The following is a 26,762-nucleotide window of genomic DNA, read 5'->3' on the forward strand; positions in this document are numbered from 1 at the left end:
CGGGGCGCTCTGTGCCGCCTCTCACTCGGAAGTCTTCACTTGACGACTCTACTCGCTCCTCTCTCCGCGTCTTCTCCGACAAACTTTCAAGAGTCAACAACAACAACATCATCCTCGGGCGCGTCCACAAACCCTCCTTCTCCTCCTGCTGCAGACGATGGCTGCTGCCCTGATGCTCAACCTGGCCACGGCCCTGCTCCTGGCAGCGTCGCTGGCCGTGCTGCCCGCATCGGCAGACCGTGAGTAGTAGCGGCAGTGGCAGTGGTCGTGGTTTAGTAGCAGCAGTGGTCGTGGTTTAGTAGCAGCAGTGGTCGTGGTTTAGTGGCAGCAGTGGTCGTGGTTTAGTAGCAGCAGTGGTCGTGGTTTAGTGGTAGTGCTTGGTGGTTCTTACTCGGGGGGCATGTGGCTGTGGCAGGCGTGGCTGGGTGGATAGTCGCCGATACCCTGAGCTGTGGGCGCTGCGGTGGCCAGGAGATGTTAACTACCTCGCCTGGTGTACAGGAGGTCGTGGGTTCGATCCCTACCCCTGACAATGCCTTGCTGTATGTTTGTAGTTTGCGTGTCTCTCTCTCTCATCATCATCACGGTGGCTAGGAGATGTTGACTACCTCGCCTGGTGTGCAGGAGGTCGTGGGTTCGATCCTGACGCCTGCTGCTGTATATTTATAGTTTGCGTGTGTGTCTCTCTCTCATCATCACGGTGGCCAGGAGATGTTAACTACGTCGCCTGGTACACAGGAGGTCGTGGGTTAGTTCCCTACCCCTGACGCCTGCTGTATTTGTGTAGTTTGCGACTTTGCGTCTCTCTCTCATCATCATCACGGTGGCTATGAGATGTTAACTACCTCGCCTGGTGTACAAGAGGTCGTGGGTTCGATCCCTACCCCTGACAATGCCTGCTGTATATTTGTAGTTTGCGTCCCCCCCCCCCCGCGTGGATTTTTTTCTGCCTCTTCCCATTTCCCCCTCCACATTTGGAATCAACAAACACGCGTTTAGAGCATTAGGCCGCTGCTATTATATGTCCACGTGAGCCCACTTCGTTAGGCTATCGTTTGTGATAGCCAGGGTTGTTTCTGAAAAAATAATAGCTATTATAGCTCGGTGTGCCTTGTCTGGTCAAATAAAATCAAAAGTTTGTGTATAGTATAGGCCATGTAGGCAGTGGGGTTTCCACGGCGGTCAAAGTTAAAGTTACCGTACAACATTCTGTGTTGATTGCGAAACCCCTTATTTGTGGATGTACGGTAACCGGTTCGTTGTTGTTGTCACGCAAACCCCGACGAGATTGACAGCCCCCACAGCTTCCTATCGGTGGCGTGAGTTCACGTGGATGGACACAGAAATCGGTCATTTGGGCCACCAAATATCACCCACGGGGGCAGTGACATTCTTCCCCGCCTCTTCTCTGGCCAATGAACCCTCCAACACCCGACGAGATTGTCGCGTTTAATGAAGGTGTTGTCATTAGTATTTGTGGTAATACGTGGCAATTTATTTGATACAAATCTGGCCAGTTTAGGGCCCTTCCCCACCACCGGTGTCTTGAGATTTGAGTGCCCCATGGCACATTTAGCACCATCACTGTTACCGTCTGTATGTATGTTGAACTTCTTTCGCACCGTACGTAGCCAACCGTGCTAATCGGGTGTGCGGAAGAACCAAAGCGTATGGATTCCTGCAGTCACAAAAGCTTCGAATCAAGAAAGGACAACAAACTCGACACACAAAACACAGTTCTGAAGAACAGCGTGTTGAATGTGACAATCTTGTCTGGTGGTGGTGGAGGGCTTTGCCACACACACACACAGTACCGCGTGGCCTAAGCCCATTAACAAACTTTGATGGTGGGTTTTTTTGGCTGCGGAGACCCAACCACGTTTCTAAGTTCACTCGGCAAGTAATCGCGTGGGTTTCTTCGCGATCATTTGCCGATTCGAGTTGTGACAAGCCGTCGTCACGTTTCATTCTGGGTAAAGCGAGTTGGTTGCGATTCGATTTAAGTTGCCCATGTGTGAACTAAGCCTCAATTTCTAAACATCAAAATGACTCGATGGGGATGACACACAGCAGAGGCAGCAATCGCTGTACCCCCCCTACACACAACTGGCAAGGTCACTCTTAACAACGAGACGATGCTGGTCTATCTCTCCGAGCTAACATCCAGGTTACACAAATCAACTTGTAAACCTGACCCAGTAAACTTTCATGTTACAATTACAACATCAACAACACGTGACACGCCCACCCCACGCCTGCAAAATGAAACGACAGTAACAAGAGGTTGTCTATCGTGAGACATTAAAACACTGACATCCTCACACAAGAGCCCATTTTATTCGTTGTCCGCATCTCGCTTTAGACTTTGCCCTGTACATTAAGCAGTCGCCCTCCTTAACCTCCTTCAGTTTCCTCTTCAAGCTCACCTCTTCTCTATTGTCCATACAGTACATACAAGAGGGGGGCTGAGCACCCCACATGCTGAATATCCAGCAGCCCCCCCCCTTCCCCCTTTAAATTATAATTACAGTCAAGTCAAAACATGCTGGGTCAAAATGTAACACCCAGTCAGTTTACGTTGTCATTGAACCTCTCCTCGCATGCACAAAGCACACGGGGGGATATGAGAGTTGCACTGTAGACAAAAACAGACATTACTAATTCTGGTTAGCGTTTAACATTTTGTTTAAAGTTTGTTTAACATTGACTGTCATGCCCCCCTCCCCGCCCCCCTTCAGAGTTTATTAAATCCTCTGCTCCCCGCCGCCCCTTCAAACAATGCTCCCGTACAGCGTTATAAGTTATCACAATATCATAACCGCGTTGAAACTATATTGCTTGAAAATACTTGTGCATCGGTAACGTCTGCCAAAGTTCCATTTGAAAGATTGCAGTTTGCGCGATGGCGGTTAAGTTTCCGAAATTGCGAGGATTTTGATGATGTGACAAAGAGCCCAGTAAAGATGTATGTGAGTGCCGTGTCACAATCGCCCTCATGTCAGCTTTGTTGTCGTCTCCCATGGAAGCCATAATCGCAGTGTGTGTGTGTGTTTATTCATGAACCCCCATTACCCAAACCCAGAGTTACTGCAGTCAGCAAAACCGTGAACCAGGACGCGACATCAGATGTTGTTGTAGGGCACGGAGCCTCGGGTTGCCACCGGTCAGGGTTTGACCTGGACAAGTGGCCACCCAAGGTTTGTACTGAGATCTGGTGCGATTGGGTTGAAATTTATTCGTACGGTAGACCTCAGATGACTGAGAAAGATATCTGGGTTTGGTTGGTGGAAAAGGTGGTAATTATATATCTGCATATCATTAAATGAACATCACATGATCCTGAACTATCCAATAACTCTAACTTAGCCATTTTTCTACATTTTTTATATTTTGATTGCATCCATTTTTTTTATTTTAACTGTCAAAAATGTATAAAAATGTGGACATTCGACTGCCGTTAATGGATCAACCTTTGTGAACAACCGAGTATCTCCCTATGTATTGCAAATTCCACATTCCTATGGGAAGTGTCAATCATTATATAGGACAACCGTTTCTTAAATAGTGGTATTTTTTTGTATCCACCCTGGAAAGATGATGGGCTGAGTTTATCCCTCAGCATTGCCAACCTTAATTTAAAAACAATCTCTCCCAACAGCATTGACTTTCATGAGCGTTGGTTTGTGGGATTACTGTATGGGCATCTGCCTCCCAACTCTTGAAAAGAAGGGGGTGGGTGGGAACGTCGTGCTGTGCCTCCATCCCTTCGTGATCGTGATGGGCCACTTGACATGGGCCCCATGGCTACGTGGCCCACCAGCATTACCCACCGCGTCCTTGTGACCTGTTCGTCTTCGTCTGGCTGATGTTGATTTGTAGAGCAACAACTGTGCTTTTACATTGAGCTGGTTGAGTCCGGGTCTAGCGGAATGGTGAATCACTCTATTGATGCCTCTTCCTCTGTATTTGTGAATCAGCCATTGAGTCGTGTTGTATGTTCTGACCACAATTGCACATTGCCGGAGAGTTTAGATTTGCCATGTTGGCTCTCTCCTTGTGGCTGTGAGTCAGTTACTCCATTGGGTAACACGCCACTGAGGTGGATAGTTCTGCATTTTAATGTTTGACAGTGTTCTTTATATCCGGTACTTTTAAAGCTTGCTCAGTACTTTGTCCACGACATGCTGTGTAGCCAGAATGGGTCTCGATAGGATTTAAACCAAGTAACTACGTTCACAACTAATATGGCGTACAGTACAGTGTTTACGAAGACTTTAATTATACCTGAAGTTGAGAAAAAACAACTACTGTACACTGTTTTAAGTATTAACTTGTGGACTTAGACCGCTGTAAATCATAATGTAACGGAATCAACTCGGGTTTCTATGTGCGAGCCTGGGATCTTACGAAACTTATTTTCAAATATTCAGTGACTTTTTTTGTGAGAGTCTGCCTTTGGTTTTTTTTTTAACAAACATTAATCAATTCCCTGAAATAAAGTTTAATGATACAATTATTAATGTCGTCTGTAGAATAACATAAGTCAGGTGAATTTTTTCCCAATATCATTTGTGATATAACTAGAACTTGCCAAACGTAAAACATGACACAAATTACCTGTTGATGCTGCGTCAGCAGCGGTACACAAGCGCAAATGACAAAAACCTCACCACATCCGTCAATATCACTTTCTTAAAACAGCATGCTTTGTACATATGTATGCTGAACTTCTTTCGCAACGTAGCTAGCCGACCGCACTAATCGGAGGTGCGGGGGAAGGACAGCAAATTAATCACAAAGAGCAGTTCTAAATATATGAGTTTTCAATCTAGATTTAAAAGTGCATAGCTCCAGGATGACGAGATTTCGCGTGATGGTTTATGCTCCTTGACGAGATCAGCAAGTCTTGATTTGAAGCTTTCGTGACTGCGGGAATCCATACTCTTTGGTTCTATCGGTAAAGTCACGTAGGTATATAAAATACAACAAATCACGACGTTTCGGGCGCAACACAAGCGCCCGTCATCAGCAAGGCATTGCGGTTCATTTGTAGGGCGAGCAGTTTCTGTGCAACGCGTGGGCCACCTTTATTCTGTGTAATGAGTGCTTTGAAGAAGGGCCCGTTATCAGTGGGTTTTTTTGCATTTTGACCACAAGTATTGTGGTTAATGCACACATGATTCCTTGTAAAAAGGTTTCAGTTTTGTTGCCAGAAAAAAGGGGGAAACCCTATTGCAACATTTCTTAGTTTCTCCCATAAGGAGGTTTCGACTACTGTCTACAGGCTGGTCCAGATGTCTTGTGACCCCCAATTTATTGACTACGAACATGTTTTTTATCCCCTATGCATATTCATTTACGTTTTAAATAAACCCTGCTTTAAAAATATTATGTTTTTAGACAACTAAACGGGAGTCAAGACATCTGGAGCACCCTGTACAATTTTATTTCACAGGTATGTACAGTATACTATGTCTGTCTCGACAGCAGTGTGATTGGATCTCCAATCGGAATGCCTAACCACGATACTGTAATCTCGCACCTACCTACCCTGTACCATACCTGGAATTGCTTCCCCACACTCTAACCAATCGCACGCGAACTATCGATCTACTGCGGTGACCCAATTTCTACGACTGGGTGGACAAAGGCAGGAGGATTTACAAAAAACGTCCACATTGTTTCGGCTGCCACGCCAGGAGATGGAACCGGTTGCCCTCTGGATTACAATCCCGTGGTGCTGATAACCATTAAACACCACCGTGTTTAATGGTTGCCGCCCCGGCTTGTGTGGCAATTCCAGAATAACCTGCAATTGTATTCACATACCACTGTACGTGCGTGTGCACGGGTTGCATAATACACGGCTGCTTACATAACGTTCATGACAATACGTGTGTGGTCACACCTGCAGTCGGAAAATTCCAAGGCCATTTTGCGATATCTGCATTGCGGGGGGGGGGCAGGTTTTGTTGTGGCGCCTCAATGCAGCCAGGTAAACTGTGAGCCATCAACTCGAGTACAGGTGCCCTCTGCTGCGGACAGCACTCATTTACATCCTCCAGAGTTCATCCATGTTGGTGACCGCAAATATCTGCGATGGCGGAGGCAACGATGGGTCCTCAAAAGGTCCACGATTTCTCGCGTGCCTTGTCGGCATGTTTCGCGCTCGACTCTACTGTGTCTCTTGGGGCACTGGCCTTTGTACTCGAATGGTTTGGTTTAGGGGGTTATCACAAGATCCCTTTTGTAACGTTTATTTCTGTAATAGTCCATATGCATTGCTCCCACGTGGTGTGCAATTTGGCAACACCGGCACGTTGTTGGTTATAGTTAACGCCCATCTGGTTCTGGGATGGCAGTTAAAGCGGTATATTTGATTTATTTATTCGTGCAGAGATTTGGGGACAATCCCCTTGTTTGTGTGGGATTTCCCGCAGCTACTCTGAGACGGTCGAACTTGCGAATGTAGAACCGAGATAAAAATGGGCTTAATTTTAAGTGAGGCTTTTTTGGGTTGAATAAAGAACATTATAGCGTTTCTTTTATACGTGCCGTGTATTTGTAATTTTGTTAAAATCAACATCAGCCATTATAAGACAAATTTGTTAAATTATGGTACTAGCCACACCACTGTCATACACGGTGGCGAGATGTTAACTATCTCACCTGGCATGCAGGAGTTCATGGGTTCCATCCCGACCCTGACACCTGTATATTTATAGTTTGCGTGTCTCTCTCCCCGTGGTTGCGTGGGTTTTCTCCGGGTCCTCCGGTTTTTCCCCTCCACATTTAGAATCGACACGTGTTCAGACTATTTGGCTGCTATAAATTTCCAATTGATAAGCCACTTCGTTGAGCTATCATTTATGATGACCAGGTCCCTTCAGAAAAATCGCTCTTTAGCTCAGTGGGCCTTACCTGGTAAAATAAACACAAATCTCATACCAGTGTCTACTAACCTTGGCTAAAGTAATGCTCTTTCACCGGCACATCCGAGTTGAGCCAGTGATGGACCCTCCCAGTACAGGTGGTTTCCCCCTGGTTATTTGTCAGAACCAAACTGTAATACCTGGCCTCGCAAGACGCCGGCATCTGGCTCAGGGCCAAGCAGGGCCACACGGTGAGAACACGGCACCGGCTGTGACCCCCCCTGCCCTGCCTCGGCTCGGTTGTACAGTGGAAAACAGTGAAGATACTTAGAGGTTAGTAGTAGTCATAATAACAATACTTACATTTTATATAGCTGCGTCATTCATGCCAACAGCATCTGCCAACGCTGTACATTAATTATAGATAAGGACCAAATCCCATACACGCGGCTAGCTACGTGCAGCGTGAAAGTAGCCCAACAAAGACAAAGACCCCCGTATAGCCTGTAACAGACTGTTGGGGCAAGTGCTGTTTGTACCTATGAAGGCCGGCACAGCACACGAGGGGGTGGGTAGCCAACACCACGCCCGGCCGCCTTTGTCTCCCTAATGGCGATGTTTTCACATCGTAACAGGTACTCATTTGAGGCTGAGTCGAGGTATGGGAGGCCCAGGACCGGTTCAGATAATCGTCACCGGTGTTCGCTGTGAGTGGGAATCGAACCCGGATCGCCGGGTTCATAGCGCAGCGCGCTGACCGCTCCACTACTGCTCCCCACACACACACACGTACACACCAAGCAAGTGCAAACCCCTACTACTACCAAGCAACATCAGAAATGTATAATTTAAAGATTGGCACCAAAACAAAAAGCACAAACAACAACAAAATTTGTCAAATCAACTAAATGAGTCCATGTGTGTATGGAAACATACAGTTACAGTACCTCTTAACGCTTTAACTCGTCTTGTTCACTCGCTAGTTCTTACACAGAGGCACTTGCAGGACACAGGTTCCAGTAATTGCATCCTTTAATGGCTCAGTTATTACCTCACTCATGCCCATCCCAGGTGACCCAACAACCACATTCTTTGGCTGCAAGGTGCGAGACTATTCCCCATTTACTCTGTGTGACGTCAACATACTCCCTGTGGCAGCACTGTGCTTGTAAATGGTGAAAAGCAGCAATTAATGTGGGTGACAACAACAACGCTCAACATTGGCGCACGCCACTCAACTGTGGCACGTCGGTGTAAAACACCGTCAAGTGTGTTCTACCCGCATGTCAACGTTGACGAGGGCTCGCCGGACCGGTTTTTACAACGTTAAGGTTGTGTAAGTGCTTCTGTTTAATGCCTAATGAAGTTACGTTTGCCCATTCATTGGATGGAATTCCTGTTACGACGGCCAAGTTACGACACTAAATCCCACGCCGATTCCTCGGATCGGAGCGCTCAACACCAAGATCCCATCCCAATTAGCTGATCGCAATGTTGTTCGATTAAATAACAGAATTATCTAACCGAGACAAACTTAGTTTTACTCGTACCTCCAGTGCTGTATACATGACAGTATGCAGTCCCTCCAGAAAAACGCGGAGTTTTTTGGTGATTGTTGCGGGCAAAAATCGTTGATTATGCGGCACGTTTTCTTAAAAAATGCGATGGAATATGCGGGATATTTATGCAATTTTATGCGATTAAATTGCGGGAACTTGAAAAAACTGCGGTTTGATTAAAAAGAGAAAAAAAAGTGATTCACCCAACACCCTATTCACTAGGCTACTACTTTAATGTAAAGAGTCATTTCTTATTACTTCCTATGATAAGCAAGCATACTACATCACAGAAAGTGCTGGGAACATTTAAGTTCTCATCTTGTTTTATTTCAGACCTTAACAAACAGATGGCTCAAACTTACAAAACATTGAATCGAACAAGTTCTGTAGCTTTACAAAATGAATATGCTACAACTTCTGTAAAAATGAATAAATAAAATATTAAAAAATAAAATGTGTGCTTCCTGTTTTACAGAGGTAGCTATACAAAACAGACATCTTCTGTTAAAATAAGTGTTTTCAGTGCACAGTAACGTAAGCAATACAGTAACAGTACAGTCTTACAGTAATGTAAATTTACATACTACTAACAAAAAAGTGCAATCTTACAACTGTAAAGTTGCATAAACTCCTGAATAAAACTTACTACGTAGCCTCTAACACTGGCCAATCATTCACCATCCTCATCCTCCATCCCCTCTCCCTCAGTGTCCATCTCCTCCCCCTCCACCATCTCCCTCTCAAATGCTCCACTGCGGACTCGTTAGTTATGGTAAAGGAAGACCAAGGCTTTGAGGTTTTGGTTGGTAGTTGATCTTCTTCGGTTAGACAACACTAGTTTGTAGATGCTGTTGCTGCGTTCAGCATCAGCTGAGTTTGAGACAGCATCTTTGTACCGCTTGGCCAAGGAACTCAGCACAGGAAGTCTCTCCTGTAGGCCATCCCAAAACACATCCAAATCCACCACGCTGAATGGTGCAGCTCTGAGTGCTGCTGGACCAAGAGTCTTGAAGTAAGAATCAAATTCATCACCCTGCACTTTAGTGAAACCTGGAATGGCCTTGTAGCTTGCTACGGAGTCATCTAGGAATGCAATGTGGCGAGGGTCAAACACCCTAACCTCCTGGAGAAACTCAATGGCCGGCTGCCCATGTGACATGTACTTGGTGAGCTTTTCTTCAGCGTTTTCATATGCCTGACCAACTGTGCAGAGGATCTGTGTCTTTGTGGTGTAAGGTAAGTTAAACCCTTCAAAGTATTCGGCACACGCCTCATACTGCAGCTCTTTGTTGGCAGCAAAGACCACCTGCAGATCCTCCAGATAAGTGAAGATCTTTGTGGTCACAGGACGTCTGCTCTGGAAGATATCGAAAAGACTTAGGAAGCGTTTGCACTTGTCAGCCATGATGTTGATCTGGACATTCAGGGACTGAGCTAGGTCTTGGTCTTGAAGCATCTCGTGGAGTCTCTCCACAGACTGTGGAGCACTTCTGCTACACACCTATAAAAACACAAATAGAAAGAAAGGAATTAGGTCAAACATACAATATGTTCAATGCAATTAATTTTTTTACTTTGATCTTACTAAACTATTCATGTTTGTATGTGCAAAGGGGGTTAACTGATGAAGAAAAGGAAGTGTTAATTGTATTGAGGAATTATGTGAAGGAAGTTTTTACCTCGATTTCCATCTCTATGAACTCCTTGTACAGTCCAAAGTGCTGTGCGTGGTACTGCACTGCAGAGAACCAGGAGTTCCAGCGTGTTGCACAGGGGTTTGGAGGCATGACCGCCTTTTTTCTAGGCAGCTTGTTTGACAAGAAGCAGAGGTATCTTCTCTTGCGTGATCCAGCATTGAAGAACATCTGGGAGAAACTTAGCATGAAGCTGTTCAACTGAACAAAAGGTTTGCGGAAGGCATTGCCAATGAGATTCATTATGTGTGCCATGCATGTGATGTGTATCGAGTTGGGGAACAACGACTGCAGAGCTGCTGTGAATGCCTTCTTCATGTAGGCTGCATTATCAGTGTCGAACACAATCACATCCTCGTTGTTAATGCTGTATTCTTGAAGGCATCTTACGACAGACATGGATACAGTGGAATGATTGCATTGCTCAAGGAAAACAGTATCTGCAAGGTAGGCCAAGATCCTCCCAGAATGATCCTTCTCAAGTGGTGCAAGGAGGATATTCAGGACACATCTCCCCTCGACATCTGGAGTCTCATCAAATATCACAGCAAGAGGTTTTCTGGCAAGAAGTGTCTTCAGCTCCTCTTTTTCCTTCTCATATACTGCTCCCAAGTACATATCTTGAAGCTGGTGAAACCCTGGAATGGCGCCGCCATTGATGACTTTCTCATTCAGAAATTTCCTCAGTGCAGGGTGGTCAGTCTTAGACAGTGGGATGTTGATGGCAGTGCAGGTGGCAACCCAGGTTTCACAAATCTACAAACAGAAAAATACTTTTGTATCATTGGGCTGTATTACACACACACACAAAGTCCAGTGTAACCTACAGAAAACTGCTGTATAAAACTGAATCATTTACAGTAAGCCTTTCACAGAACAGTAGTGTTTCTGCAAATAAAACATAATTCTTTCATGCCAAAATCAATCATCTTGCATGGGAAATTACACTACTGTTAGTCTATCTAACCCTAACGTTAACTTACATCCACATACAACATACTTGGAAATCTCATTCACACACACCTCTCTCTGTTTCAATTTAACTATCAGCCTTTTCATAATTTTACAAGCTTTAATCTAATAGGCTACTGACCTTGATTCTTTCAGCCCTAGCAACTGTTTTGGAAGTTGACGCCTCGGTGTAGGTGAGCTGCTTCATCTTGGCTGATTCCGCTGCTGCTTTAACCATCCTCGAATGTTTGTCGGTTGCAAAGTGACTGTCCAGCGTCGACTTCCGCCTGTGGTCCAACACGCAGTTGCACGGAGTGCAAAATAATTTGCCCCCACTGTCATGTAACACACTGGGAAACTGCTTTGCACGGTCTTTTGCGCTTATGTTTGTTGGCAAATGACAAAGATTTGCGGGCTTCATCATGGTTTCATTGGCATCGCGGGGTTTGCAGCTTTTCAATGATGTCGCGTAATGAGTGACGTCACTTCATAACGTTCCCATGGCAACAGGGGAAATGGCTGCGCTTGTGTGAAGTAAACGCAACATTTTTCAACTTTCTGCTAAGATATATGTGACTTTTTGCAACGAAAATGCGGGGATTATGAAATCATGCAAGCCCGCATATTTTGCTCGCGGAAATCTGCAATTTATGCGGCGAAAGTGCGGCGTATTTGAAAAAACGCGCCCCCCGCATAAATATGCGGACTTTGGCTGATTTTGCATGGAATCATGCGATCGCATAATCGCGTTTTTCTGGAGGGACTGAGTATGACTCTATATGTAAAGTTAACCTTACGGCCTGTGGCAGATGCCCCCTGTTGAAGTGCAACGGTTCCCAGTTTTAATCCCAGCCTGAGAATGTATCATTTTACTCTGATCGTAACAACACAACGTTAGAGCGGGGAGATCGGTGGACGAGGCCAAACCTCAATTCCCAGCCGCGACTAACAGCAGTGGCGAGTGATGTGCATGCAAGGTGCCTGTCTTGCCGAATTGGTTGTGGACGCAAGCAGTGGGGCTAAAGTATGTTCGGTGAGCAGGGTCGGTGACTTCATGGAAGTGTTGCCACAGACCGCAGCCACCCGGCGTTGCTACAGACTGCTATTGCTACAGCGTGTACTATAGAACGCATGGATCCGGAGTTCTTCTATAGGAGGCAATGGGATGAGGTTGAGGCCACATGAGTCCTACTGGAGATGACGTGGCTTCGATGCTCGGATAATTAAGGTGCTGCACGTTGCAGTAAAAACATTCACGGTCTTTTGCAATTCACTGCTGGATAGAGGCCTCCCCATGCCGTGTTGTTCACTGAGAGTTGACGTGACCACTCCTTACCAGTCTGGTTAGCCATGGCCAGAAATCGAACCCCAGGTTACCTTTTTAGGAGCGCACAATTAATTATGATGAAATATTTACTCACGCTATTATGGGGGCAGTTTTTCAAACGTTAAATGCTATGTCAAAGGCAGAACCTGCGGTCGCTCTGCCAACTTGGTTCTGGTTTAACTTCTTGGTAATGGTTGTGTGGGTGTTTGCACATGGTATTTGTGGGTAGGTGTTTCTTGTAATGTGTGAGATTTGTTTTCCGTTTGCTCAGCCACGTGTGCACAGCGGGGAGCGTGGTGGTGTGCCCGCGTACAGGAGGAGTGACCTTGCTGAAGCGTAGCTGGCACTGATCATGTCAGAGATCGGAATTTACAAAAATGTCAGTGTTTGCATTTTATTATATCTGGACGTGATATTATCTTGACATACTTAGGTGTTGCATTAAGTGGTGGCACAGTGGCCAGCCCATTTGTTGTGAACCTCGGCGACCTTAAGTTCGATTCCCAGCCATCTAAACCGATCTTGGCTGTACCTCCACCATCCTGCACTGACCTGCATAATGAAGTATGGTCAAAATACCTCCATGGACCAAAAGTTCTTTACCTGCCACTGAATTGACAAAGCGATTTAAAGTGCAGCATTAGTAAGTCTCCACTATGCAATACTGTATATCTGTTGCCATTACACGAGTCATCCTGTGGCAAGCCACTGCTGGATGAAGTCCTGCCCGCACCACACCGAGCTGGTCAGGGAGGCTGTTTGACCATGCTGGTCAATGCGAGTCGGTGAAGGGCGGCCCGAGACTGGTTCAGATAACGCTCATCGCTGGTATTAGCCATGGCCGGTAATTGAACTCAGGATGCCTTTGTAAAGAGTTGAAAGATTATAGAGTCACGTTGCACAATTACTTTGCATGCGCTTATACGTACACACGTCAAGGCCGTAACCGATAAAAATCTCAACACCCATACTAACCACGTGCCCTTTTATGTTTGGCACCAAAAACAAGTACCGACGTAAAGTAAATAGCAACCGCTGGCGATTAAACATTTACGATTGCTTCCTAAACTTCATAACTGGCGTTCGTCATTGATGGTGGCGGTGGCAATGATTTAATGAAGGCAACGATGATGACTGTGATTATCTTCATCATCCACATAGTTATCCATCATCATCTCTTATCTGTGCATACCTGTGGACAATAGGCTGGGTTTAGCGCCCGTGTGTGTGGCTCATCACATCACCTTCCTCCTATCTGCAAAATCACTGATAAGAGGAGTCTAATCTGTCGGTAGCAGAGGAAATTGGAGTTTGTCTGGGCCTCACCGATATTACCAGTTGCAAATAGCAGGAGTTCAATGTCATGTTGTACGTATGTTTTTGCTGTGGTGTTTTCTGTTAGATAGCAAGGATTTTAATGGCTACTTTCGTCACTTTGACCTCTTATAGGGCCCAGCAGTTAACAGGAAATCGCATGGTCATGGATAACGGAACTTGTGCCCTATTTGGGTTTTCATACGATGAGTGAATGACTCACTTTTGTCAATATCTCTGAATGGTCTTCATGATACTTTGCACCTTTACGTGCCAAGCCTGTGTTTGCCACTTCTCGAGCTCGTAAAAACCATCAGACATTTTCCATTCGCCTAATCACCAACCGTGATCGATCCACGATCCACTGCCCGATGAAGGCCTCCCAAACTGTGCCGCCATGTCTCACGGTCCTGCAGTGTAGCAATATTATCTAGCACCTGCACACGAGCCGATTCATCACTCCATCACCCACGGTGGATGCCCTGCTGGGCACGATCCCTCCTTTGGCGGTCTCTCCGACGTGGGCCTTGACCACCGGCCAATGTTCCCCCTTCGAGCGACGTGTCCTGCGCAAACCCGCTGACTTTTAAATAAATCTTTGTTGATACATTGCAGTAGACAAACAGACTAATCCATGACCTGGTTTTGCATTGAATCTGTAAAGCATCTTATTCATCTACATCCGGTTGACCAGCTAAACACGTGGAGATAACCAGAGGGGGGTGGCGGGGGGTGTGGGGAGGTGGGCCTAGGTACTGGATGGGATAGAAAAAAAGATGGTGGGATGGGATGGGGGTGAGGAGTGAGTGAGGGGCGAGGGGAACCCACATTTGTTAACAGTCGGTACGATATCTCGAACTGAACCTTTCCCCATGTGTTATAATGAACGTGTAAAATAACACTTGTTCTGTTCCTTTCGCAGTGTGTAACACCATGAGCGGCAAGTCCTGTGAAGAATGTCTGAAGAACGTCAGTGTGAGTCGTCTTCATCGTTTCGTCTTCACAGAGATTTGTTGAGAGCTCTTTTGTAGCTCCGTATTCGCGGTGCATCACATGACCATGGGAACACGGCAGTGTCCTCGCTGGGATTTCTTACAGATAATTTCGAGTCCAACCTTTGTCCGAAGTAATTATAGTAGCTCTTGGACAAAATGTATTTTGAGAACACAACAAGGTGGCTCCATTCGTGTGAGCCTCTTACCCATGTGTGGGTACAGATCCAGTGCTTGTAGTGGTTTGTGTTAGTCTCGTTTTGAAGGAGATTGCTTTACTCAGGGGGGGGGACAATATTGCATTGTTAGAGGACTGAGCCAGCGCTGTTGATACCCTGGGATCTATACCCAGGTGATTATTGTATCGGAGATAAAACCAGGTTCAAATGGTAGCGAGGTATGACACCGATGATCTCACTGGTCACTGCTGACAATAAGAAACCATAAAGTGTTTTGATTCTGCAGTTGTCTCTTGTTAAAGTCCAACTCTGAGAGATGAGTCCGTCAATAGTTACACAGAGTGGAGGTCAGCCGCCGTCAGAGATGCATTTTCAGAGAATATCAGCAAGGGGCCTACGTAGTGACATCGACGGTGCTCTGAAGCCCTTTGTTGGGTCTGTTGCGCCTCGTAAAAACGTAAATAATAATAGTGATTCTAGTGTATCCTCCAAATGTTTGTTATTTTGTCATTTGTGGGGTTGTGGGATTGATTTTTTCACTATTTACTTACAGCAAAAAACATACGTACAATATTACTGGAAATTGGCCAAACATCTCAATGCTGAAAAATGTGTTCCTGAAAATCACTTTAATGGCAAAACACAGTAGCAGCATCGCCCCCTCCTGCGAAAAAATGGCAGGACCCTCCTGAAAGAGAGGGTCTTGAGACTCTGAGACTTTCCTGTGTAAACAAGCTTCATCACAATAATAACTATACGTCCACGTGCATATATGGCAGACTCGGCGCACCCTGGAAGCGTATTATTAAGTAATACACAACACATATTGCAATTCCTTAGGTGAGTCACATGCTAAGTGGCTAATTAGTGATCTATTACATAATTGCATACACCCCCAACCCCGCCTCTGATCTCGTAACGTGATGGGGTTCAACAATGATGACGTCGTCCGGCACTATTTAAGACCGGAAGCAGTTGGATGACTTCACTATTCTGGCAAATCGCCCGAAGATGCTGGATGTAATTTCCAGCAAAACGTCGTACTACTCAAATTGTAAATGTTGTGGATCCACTCTTCAACACACCGGTGGGCTAAAGTAGTGAACTATTTGTCTTTTGTCAACGTGACACATTTTTTACTGATTGGCTGTGTCGGGTGGTGGAGGGTTGCGACACATTTATAAATAACGCGATCTAACCCAAAAACCTTTGTTATGAATAATACTGGTCGCGAAAGCCTACGTGTTAAACTATACGTTATATATATTTTTAATTAAAATATAAACAAGCTAGTTTATGAAGCCTGTCTTTGCCAGGCAAAAGTTTTCAATGCATGTGATGTGCAGTACAACCACGCGGAGACGAGGAATACTATAAGGGCTGTTGCCGTTTATTAAAACACTCTCACACTCACCATCCCACACTCACACCAGTGTAGGTGCATTCTATCTCGGTCCTTCATCCGGACACTGAATACTATTTGGACCCTACCCTTGGCAAGGGGGATCAGCCAACACCGCTCCGCGATGAGGAGAGAGAGACCCTGTTCCAGCCGCTCCTTACCCTGGCTCCCAACGACGACCACGCCCCCGTCACGGGGTCCCCCTTAACAACCCATTGGGCTGCTCCTCCCCCCAGCTCGGCCCCGCCCACGTTCCCGAAAGTGCTTTCAGAAAGCCCCTTTGCGTAACCCGTGACGTTACGTCATCCTTGACTCTCTCGCACCTCCTTCCGCTCGCCCCCTCATTTGGTGACTCACAATACTCCTCTACAAATGTCATAATGAACCTGGCATGGTTTTTTTGTACAATTTGTATCTACGATCAGACACTAACTACTACTTCAAAAATGTGTATTTTTCTGCAAAAAAAACAAATTGTTGACGACTTGATTCAACTTATTTTATTTAAAGAGGTACCATCGGAAACCTCTCAATTTCAAGATTAGTTTTTTTATTAAAAACAAAAATTTTTTAACTCGATACTCTTGAGGGGAAGCTCCTATCTTTTACCGTTTTCGAATTATTTATATATTAACATAAAATGCGTATTTTTTCGTTCAAAACCGCTTGAATCCGAAATATCTCAAAGACAATAAAAAAATAGAACGATGGTTTTCGCTTTAATATCGCTCTATCCAACGAAAAAAACGCAATCTTATATTTTGAATGGTTTCTGAATGATACGCACAAACATGTTTATGGTGCACTTATAATCGAGATTTGGGGACCTTAAAATAAAAAATATCGGATTTTCTGATTTTTCTCACTTTTTTGTACCAAATGTAAGCTTTCTACCTTGTCGGGAGGAATCCTAGATGTTTTTGAGATGTACAGATTAAGGTCTATATTTATATAGCTGTGCCTGGTTCCCGCTAACAATGTCTGGTTTGCAAATCGCAAGGGAGTGCTCACATGTTTGTGAATGTCAAACGAATCGAGGATTTATCTTCTTCAGTGCTGACACAGCCATGTTTGTGTCCAGTGCCTGTGGTGTTTCTCCAACAACTCGTGCCTGGACTACCCCGTGAAGACCATCCTGCCCTCCTCTTCAGTGTGCGCGCTCTCCAAGGCCCGCTGGGGTGTCTGCTGGGGTACAGTGCATATTCACACGGTCGCTACCGAATGCATCGCCTGCACATTCACACGGCCGCTACCGAATGCATCGGCTGCACATTCACACGGCCGCTACTGAATGCATCGGCTGCAAATTCACACGGTCGCTACCGAATGCATCGGCTGCACATTAACACGGCCGCTACCGAATGCATCGGCCGCACATTGACACAGCGCCGATTAGCACGGGTGGCCCGATTCTCACGATGGAATCTAGAGGTGGTTTCCTCCGGTATTTGTCAGAAAAACTGCAGAATTATTGTTCCGCTTTTTCCACTGAGCTATTGACCTTAAATGCTTTAATGCCAAGCCCTGAGGAGATGTGGGTTTCAATTCTCAAATGGTTCTTAACCAAAAGAAAGGCTCTGTTTTCACTAGAATGCCCCATCCAATGATGACCAAGCAAATAGGCGTATGATGGGCAACATATTTGAAAGATATAATTCATACATCGTCATCTATATGTGGCCGTGACATGGTCTAGCTGTGTAGCGCGTTCGCTGCTCTTTGCAGAGCTTCACGGTTCAAATCCAGAAGCCTCCCTGGTTATTACTGCGGGTATAATAACCGTAAAATCACGACTTTAAACATCCCGTGAAGTCATTTGCAAGAGTAGACCATTCTGTGCCGGCACCACGGTCAAAATTAAAAAATTACACCCCAAATTGTAAAACGCACAGCAATCATCACCCCCCCATCTGTGAAAACGTGGCAGGACCCTCCTGAAAAAGTCATGACACTCGGAGGGAGGCTTTCCAGGGTAAACAAGCGTAATAATAATGATGATAAAATATATATATTGCACATTCCATAACAAATATGTTCACAAAGCAAACCTTATATGATACAAATGTAAGTGATAGTATTACATTGCATGGGGCATTAAAGTCAAAATAAAACTTGATATAACTTAACCTTCGTAACATCAGCGTGCACTGTTTGGCCTTCAGGATGGCTTAGGCATATTGTGTTTACACGTTCATTAATGTGAGCGAGATCCCATTGGAAACGCCTCTGATCTGCAAATCGTGTTTGTGGTTGCTCTCTACTTGCAATTTGTAACAAAAAACATGAAGAAAAGTAGTGTTTACTTACTGAAAAGAAACATCAGCCTCATGTAGACAACCCCTCAACGTTAATACATACCATTTGCAAGGTGCAGCGCAGCAAAGACCGGTTTTGTTTTCATTAGTACTTATCAGCACGCCTTACTAGGTTACACAATTGCTTATTGCATTCCTGTATGTTCACGGCAGCCGACCTGAATGCATTGCGGTGTGCTGTAGGGTATACCGATGCAATAGGTAACTCCGTGTTCCACAGCGGACACTGTATCATTACGCCCAGTGTCTCTTCAGCGGGCGAGCCCCCCAACCTTCTTTCTCCTCCATTGAAATGTAACGCACACATCGAGTGTGTGTTACGTCTGTGAAAAATAGCTTCATAGCTCATTTGAGTCCTCCAGTATAAATAAATATTCTGATGCTGGCTCTGAGTGTCCTGAAACAATGAATGTTGCTCGGCAGGGGAACTCCCAGCCCTTCTACAAGCGAGGCAGCATTTGCACACCTGACAACTCCAAATTCCATCTGTGGAATGACATATTGATTGGCAGATAAGCAGGTAGTGGGTGGGGAGGATCGCCGCTGTGTTAATTGTGATGGCGTACGCTGCCGACGTGTGTTGCCCCTTTTGCAGTGAACTTTGAGGCTCTGATCATCACCATGTCGGTGGTGGCCGGCGTGCTGCTGCTTGCGATGTGCATCTGCTGCTACTGCTGCTGCTGTCGCGAAAGCAAGAGTTCCAAGCGGTGAGGCTTCCCTGTTTCTCTTCTAAGGACTACACATAACAACAACAATAATAATGATGCACATTAATATAGCGCCATACAAGTGCCAGAGGCATTTGCCAGGCCGTTGGTCATTCTGAAAATGCACGAGTGAACGCGCTGGCTAGAACAGGGGCACTGTGGTGGCGAGATGTTAACTACCTCGCCTGGTATACAGGAGGTCGTGGATGAACATTTCTATGCAGAAATTTAACCACCAACCCCATGCAGTCTGTCTCATTGGTGATCTTACTGGCCACTTGGTTACGTGCAAAAACATTGAAACTTGCGATGTCACACTTAAGTAAAATATTCAAATAATTTTGAGATCTGGCAAATTCACTTTAGCTGAAATGATATAATAACGCCATAGTTTGTTAATTCATACCATGCGTGTCACAATATCGGATATTGATTAGCCACAGATAGGAACTGATTCTAAGATTGGTCTTATCTCTTTCTTAAACCTTGGGGTGCAGTTGGTCCATGGCTCTGCGGTATCCACGAGACAGGGTTGCAGCAATAGATACTTGAATCCATCTGTATGGATCTTTCAGTGGTATCCTGTTGTATGCGTGGAGATTCTACGGGAATTCCAGTTTCCTCCCACGTGCCAAACATTCACAAATGCAATCGGTGAGATATCCTTTTGCAGGTCCTGTTGTGAAAAATCTGTCCTGCGGCTCAGTCAGGTGTTCCTGGGTAAATCAACAGCATGACTGCTATTAGACCCAACCGAAAAAAATAACAAAACGCTGTTATCTTGTAGATCGGTGCTCAATCTTAGTGACTGCTTGTCAGATATGAATTTGAAGCTTGATTAATTACAGCACTTTCGTGATGTCATTCCACCGACCGTATTGAAATTTATTGCAGTTACATTTCTCTCTTGTTTACAAATCATCAGCCGCATGCAGTGTGTAATTACTTCATTTGCATTAGCATGGAGAGGACTGGGAAAACGTGGAAATGTGCACCGTGGTATGAGGACGGGTACTTGGGAAACGCTGCTGGCAGAATCAGAATCTTTATTTGTTACTGGAGAAATCCGATGAGCTATAAAGTTATTTTTCACAGTTGTCCAGACGGGGCGGGTCAGAAAGTTACAACAGTAAACAATACAACAAACGATTAGAGTACAAAGTATAGGAAAGGAGAGCAAATCACTACAAATAAATACGTAAAATAAATTAAGTATATAAGTTCCAAATTTCAGAATAGGTTTTCCCCTTTTTTCTGGCAACAAAACAGGTGTTAAGATTTTAAAACACCAAACTGAAACCTTTTACAAGAAATCATGTCTGCATTAACCACAATACTTGTGGTCAGAATGCAAACAAAAAACATACTCTGATAATAAATGCATTGTCCTTGAAACTGATTGGTCCACACCAGAGACAGCTTTCTTTGGAGCCTCGTCTCAAAGTGTTAGACCAGAGGATGCCAAAAGGCGTACAGCTCAGAGACAATGCACTATCAGAGTAATGAGAGCTCGGGGAGAGCAGCTACATCATGGGACCTCCAAATGCAGAAATTATTCCTTGTAAAAGGTTTTTAGTTTGGTGTTTTAACATCTTAACACCTGTTTTGTTGCCAGAAAAAAAGGGAAAACTATTCTCATATTTTGGTACTGGCAAAGGAGGTCCCATGAAGTTCAAAATGGCCTAATTACACTAATTCCCAAGCTTGGCCATGGCAGCAAAACTACAGCAAGAACAGTCCCAGGACAACAATCTTGACCGATGTCACCCATTAACAGCCGTTTACAGCCATTAACCCAGGACTCATTAATCCCCCCCCCGCCACGTGGCGCAAGAGCGCAGAAGCGTGGTCACCACATCTACGCCTCTATATAAGGAACAAAACAGGTGAACTTCTCCACAAATCTGGCTGTCGCCTGATGAAGCTGGTTGTAATTACTGGCGAAACGTCGTACTCTGATTGTAAATGTTGTGGCTTGGCTCTCCAACACACCGGTGTGCTGTACAAGTGACGAATTGACATGTTCTGTTTACGTGACAACCCTTACTAGTTGGCTGTGTCGGGTGGTGGCGGGTTTTAATGACACATTTATATATTTACCCGATCTAACCCAAAAAAAACCTCTTATGAACCCAGGACTAGTGTCGTCCGTATTGAATGCCTTCAGCAAGATGTAGCCCGTTTAAGAAATGCTACAGAATGCCATGATGTTATGGGCAGAAGAAGCCCACAAGCACCTAATGCTGAAGTTGGCTCAAGACGTCACTGTCATGTGGGGTTGGGTGACCTTTGCGGGTGGGTGTTTATGCATCGCGAGTTAGTGTGGGAAGCGCGAGTGTGTGTCTGTCTGCGGTGCGAGTGTGTGAGTGTGTGTGTGTGCGGCGCGAGTGAGTGAGTGTGTGTGTGTGCAGCACGAGTGAGTGTGTGTGTGCGGCGCGAGTGAGCGAGTGTGTGTGTGTGCGGCGTGAGTGTGTGTGTGCGGCGTGAGTGAGTGTGTGTGTGCGGCGTGAGTGAGTGTGTGTGTGCGGCGCGAGTGAGTGTGTGTGTGGTGCGAGTGTGTGAGTGTGTGTGTGGTGCGAGTGTGTGTGGTGCGAGTGTGTGTGTGTGTGTGTGTGCGGCACAAGTGTGTGTGCGGTGCGAGTGAGTGTGTGTGTGCGGTGTGAGTGAGTGTGTGTGTGCGAGTGAGTGAGTGTGTGTGTGTGCGGCGTTAGTGTGTGTGTGTGCGGCGTGAGTGAGTGTGTGTGTGTGTGTGCGGCGCGGGTGAGTGAGTGTTTGAGTGTGTGTGTGTGCGGCGAGAGTGAGTGAGTGTGTGTCCTGTGCGGCGCGAGTGAGTGTGTGTGTGTGCGGAGCGAGTGTGTGTGCGTGCGGAGCGAGCGAGTGTGTGTGTGTGTGTGCGGAGCGAGTGTGTGTGCGTGCGGAGCGAGTGAGTGTGTGCGGCGTGAGTGAGTGTGTGCGGCGTGAGTGAGTGTGTGCGTGTGCGGAGCGAGTGAGTGTGTGTGTGTGCGGCGTGAGTTAGTGAGTGTGTGCGGCGTGAGTGTGTGTGTGAGGGGCAATGAGCTGAGCATGCGCCTTGTGTGGCTTTGTAGAGCGCGGCAGCTGGAGAAAGAGAAGGCTGCCCGGGACAAGGCCGATCGCGTGGTGCGCACTGAAGAGCGGTGAGTCTTCCACGTTCACACGCGACAACAATCATCGATGTTGGTTCGCGCTCGGGTGGCAGGGTGGCGCAGTGGTAACAGTCGTGCCTCGCAGCAAGGAGGACCTGGGTTCGATTCCCAACTCGAGTGCCTTGCTGCGTGGAGTTTTGTACGTTCCCCTCTTGTTAAGCATGGTTTTCCTCCCATGGTGTTGGCCAAAAATCCCAATGCGAAAAAGACTTCCCTGCAAATTACTCAATTGGGATTATGCGTTACAATATCCGCCCCCAATCGTGAAACTACTGCAGACTATGTCTCTAGAACATAGCTCCTTTCTCCGTGATAGCCTTAGACCATCAGAATAGTCTCAAGTTTATTTTGTTGAACCAGGTGAATACTCAAGAGACCAGGATAGATTCATTTTGCTTGAGTGATCTGGTTCGCCAAAATTGCAAAAGCAAAACAAATAAAATAAAATGCAGCAATGCAGTGAATGGGAATTGGAACAAAAACCAAAACTACTCGCGTGAAGAAACGGCGCAATAACCTCGTCTACTAAGTTGGTACGGTGTGCACGGTCATCACCTCCCATGAAAGGTGATATCACGCGAACTCCGGTCATCCTTGCAGCGGCTTTTGGCTAGTCATCAAATAAACACGGTCACTCCATCGCGCTTCTGCGGCCGTCTGGAACGCTCTTCCTTCCCATACTAGGAAGTCACTGGAGCTTTGCGCTTTTGAATTTAGATTGAAAACGAATTTGTATAGAACTGCTTTTTGTGTTTTTAGTTTGTTGTCCTGCCCTCACACCTCCGATTAGCAAAGTTGGCTACATATGGTGCGAAAAAAGTTCAACATACCACATTTTTTCACCTTGGCATAAGTGCAGAAAATTGTGTCAGCCTCACTACGAATCTTTTGACAACATTCAAGTTGTATCATGTGACTGAGAGCATTAATGTCTTCCAACAGGAAGGTGGAACGGAAGGCCAGGAATGATGAAATTCGCAAGAAATATGGTGAGAAGCGATCTGATACGAATCTTAAATTATGATTTAACAATCATTAATACAGTAAAACCTTGGATTGCGAGTAACTTGGTCTGTGAGTGTTTTGCAAGACGAGCAAATTTTTAAAAAAATAAATGTTAACTTGATGAACGAGCGAGGTCTTGCAATATGAGTAGTACGTATAGGCTTTGCCTGCCGAGCGTCACGTGATCACAACTGAGCCGATGGTTCTTCTCTCTCTCTCGCTGTGGGGTTGTGGGTAATCGTCTCCGATGCTCGGTCTCAGTTGGCGTGCCTCACTCGTATAGTCAACATCCGTGTGAGCGTAGACTGTTTACTATAGTGTTGTGACCACGAGTGTGTGCGTAAAGCATTTTTTTTATTTTGTATCCAAGTGTAGTGACTGTTTTTTAGTACACATTTACACGAAATCCTCAAAAGGAGGCAAAAGAAAGTGTCATTGGATAGGTTCCTTGTTAAAGTCGCCAACAGATGGCAGTGATTCCGTTAGTGACAGTGAAAGTCGTCCTACACAATAACTCTCCTCCTCCTCTCTCTCGTCTCCCTCACACCAGCCACGATTACATTTAATTAATTAATTAGATAACTTTATATAAAATTTAAATACGAAAAATATAAAAGGTATTTTGTATTAATCATTTTTATATTAATATTTTTGGGTTGTGGAACGAATCATCTGAGTTTCCATTATTTAATATGGGGAAATTCGCTTTGATATACGAGTGCTTTGGATTACAAACACGTTTCCGGAACGAATTATGCTCGCAATCCAAGGTTTTACTGTACTGTTTTGTAGTTGATAATATACTCTTGCATATCTTTAAGAAAAGCAAGCAGATGGTTATGGCTTATTGTTGGAGACAGCATTTTCTGTCCATAATACGTTAAGATATTTTGAAAAGAGACATATCCGCTTTTTGGAAAAAAAAGCTACTGCTTGACATGTTAGCTTATGTGTACTGCAGTGATAACGTAGTGTGAATGACAAGTCTAGAACAGGGTTCTTCATCAGGCAGTCAAGCAAGAGACAGGGCTTGCCAAAACATTAAGGGAAACAGATTAGCAAAATGAAAGGGTACTCAACAAGAAGCTGTAGACGAGTGATACTGATTGTGAGGTCAAGGCAAGATAATCACAATAAGAGATACGAGAGCTGAGGACAGTGTACCCATTCATGGTCGCATGCGCTGGTTATTGCACACAAAGAGCATGGGAGAATAGTTTGAAAGTGCAAAGTAGCATAAAGAGATGCATGCTCAGAAGTAAGACATGAATCAGAGCAAACACAAGTTGAAGATGTTGACTGTGAGGGAAAGTAAGTTGAGCTTGTGCAGGATACGCCACGAGGAGGGGTGACGGCCGCTGTTCGAGACTAACGATGGAATCTCAGCCAAAGGAGGGAACTCGCCCGGGAGGCTGCCCACCGTGGAGCTGTTGCGATGAAACCAACTCCTGTGCAGAAGCTTGACGGAGTGTTGCATCGCGTGATCTTGAAGGGTTGCGACAGCTTGCGAGAGGCCTGCGTCCAGCACTGCGTGACGATGCACAGCCATTGTGATGTCACGATCCCATGTGACATCACAAGGCCCGTACACGCGACGCCGTGACGTTAAGACGTCTCGCGACTTGCGCTGTTGCGTGGCCCCCCGCCCAGCACTTGCGCTGCTTTTATTATTCGGCCTGTTAGAATGTATCATTGAAGAACCCTGTATAGAATATTATCAGGCTCTGCTTCTACAACCGCTGCCAAATGAGTCTGAGGCATTTGCTTTTGAAGGTAGCTGCGTGGTATGCGTACGAATGTTCTTGCAGACAATATCTCGGGTAATGCAAAAACAAGTGACAATTGGTCAGATAACCCCCAAGGCATTCCCGCGGCGTACGAACGCCTTCATTCAGCCGCTGGTTGAAAAAGACTTAATGTTTAGGTGTATTAAGTGAATATTATTGTCATCGATGTGCTGATTGCATACTGGAAATCAAACAACATCTCGATTGTTGATGACTACGCGCACAACCCTCTGGAAGCTTTTGTTAACCTTGCGTGCGCTGTGTGTCGCCCACAAAGGCCTGTACACGGAGGACAATGCTTACACACGGTTCGACAACAAGTGACGTGGTCAGCTTGAGCAGCAGCAGCAGCATCAGCAGCATACAGGGCTCCACCCACAGACACACACTACACACTCCGCTCTCCAGGGCTGATAGGCAGGGCACAGCACTAATCCTAGAACACACACAAGCCACGTACTAATGTTACTCTTATTAAAGTACATTGACATTTTTTGAGCAAAAAAAGAAAAAGGGCAGAAGTAATCGACGGTGGCCTTTTTTCGTGAAATTATTATGGTGGTGGTTCAGTTTGTACATTTGGCTTTTGATGAATCTCTGCTTGTCCTTAATTCTTGTTCTATTAAATCCCACCTTGGTAGTTGACTGTCTTATTAATGTATTCCTCTGTTTTTAACATTGTTACAATGCAATTAAAGGTTCTAACTCAAATGAGCTGACTTCCGTTGTCATTTTTAAGTGAGCGCCTCAACTGAGAACACAAGTAACCATGGGGGAGAGTGTCGGCAGCGTAACCCTCTGCCAAGTATATATCTCACTTGGTTTCTTCAGAAATCATTCAATTGTTCCATGGGCCAAGGTGCGGTGACCCCCATGGTTCAGTGATGGACGGGCAACAGCAATGAGGACTTTATTACACGATGAAGCCACACTTGATGTCATTCTGCTTTTGGAATTAACACGAAAAATGTAGATTACATTTCCCCCCCCAAAATAGTGACATAACCATTCATTTAATGTGGAGCCTGTTGTTGAAACAGATGAACACCAACACTGAAATTGTATTGAGTAACAAAAGACAAATCTGCAGAGGAGTCAGGATATGAGATATGCCCTCGTCAAGGCTATTCACAGTGAAAGAAGATATTTCATGCAAAAACACAGAGATGGTATTAACCATCTCGGATTATAACCAATGGAAACAAATCACGGGAAATAATTTGCAGGAATTGAAGATGGTTGCAAAGTTGAGCTTGAAGATACATTTGAGCAAAATATAAGTTGTGCAAAACAAGTTAGCTGAACACAAAACAATGTTGGAGGGGCACCGCTGGGAAACAACAGAAAACACAATGGGTTCGAAAATAACTAGGATCATGTACAGGATGTGGAGCTTGATTGGACTTGACGGTGACTGGTACCAGCAGTGTCAAGGACGCTCATGATGGAAGTTACTGGGCAAATGGAGGTATTTGCCCCCCCCCCCCAACAGCG

The 26,762-nt window shown here is 45.4% G+C and overlaps 1 protein-coding gene across 1 annotated transcript; it reads left to right on the forward strand.

Moving 5' to 3' along the window:
• LOC144944078 (pituitary tumor-transforming gene 1 protein-interacting protein-like) lies at nucleotides 1–25,973 on the forward strand. Its single transcript, XM_078872140.1, has 7 exons — nucleotides 1–239; nucleotides 14,640–14,692; nucleotides 17,372–17,480; nucleotides 19,201–19,312; nucleotides 22,399–22,467; nucleotides 23,419–23,465; nucleotides 25,546–25,973. Exons 1-7 carry the CDS (start codon nucleotides 158–160, stop codon nucleotides 25,590–25,592), a joined length of 519 nt encoding a protein of 172 aa, XP_078728266.1. The 5' UTR covers nucleotides 1–157; the 3' UTR covers nucleotides 25,593–25,973.
• The last annotated feature ends 789 nt before the right edge of the window (nucleotides 25,974–26,762 follow it).

This window comes from Lampetra fluviatilis, chromosome 2 (genome assembly GCF_964198595.1).
Source record: "Lampetra fluviatilis chromosome 2, kcLamFluv1.1, whole genome shotgun sequence".
NCBI lineage: Eukaryota > Metazoa > Chordata > Hyperoartia > Petromyzontiformes > Petromyzontidae > Lampetra > Lampetra fluviatilis.

Bases quoted from the DNA above. Each gene is read 5' to 3' on its own strand.
- LOC144944078 (XM_078872140.1), top strand. From the start codon at position 158: ATGGCTGCTGCCCTGATGCTCAACCTGGCCACGGCCCTGCTCCTGGCA. The intron at 17,481-19,200 runs GTACAGTGCATA...CCCCTTTTGCAG, and splicing joins CCGCTGGGGTGTCTGCTGGG to TGAACTTTGAGGCTCTGATC. The intron at 19,313-22,398 runs GTGAGGCTTCCC...GTGGCTTTGTAG, and splicing joins GAAAGCAAGAGTTCCAAGCG to AGCGCGGCAGCTGGAGAAAG.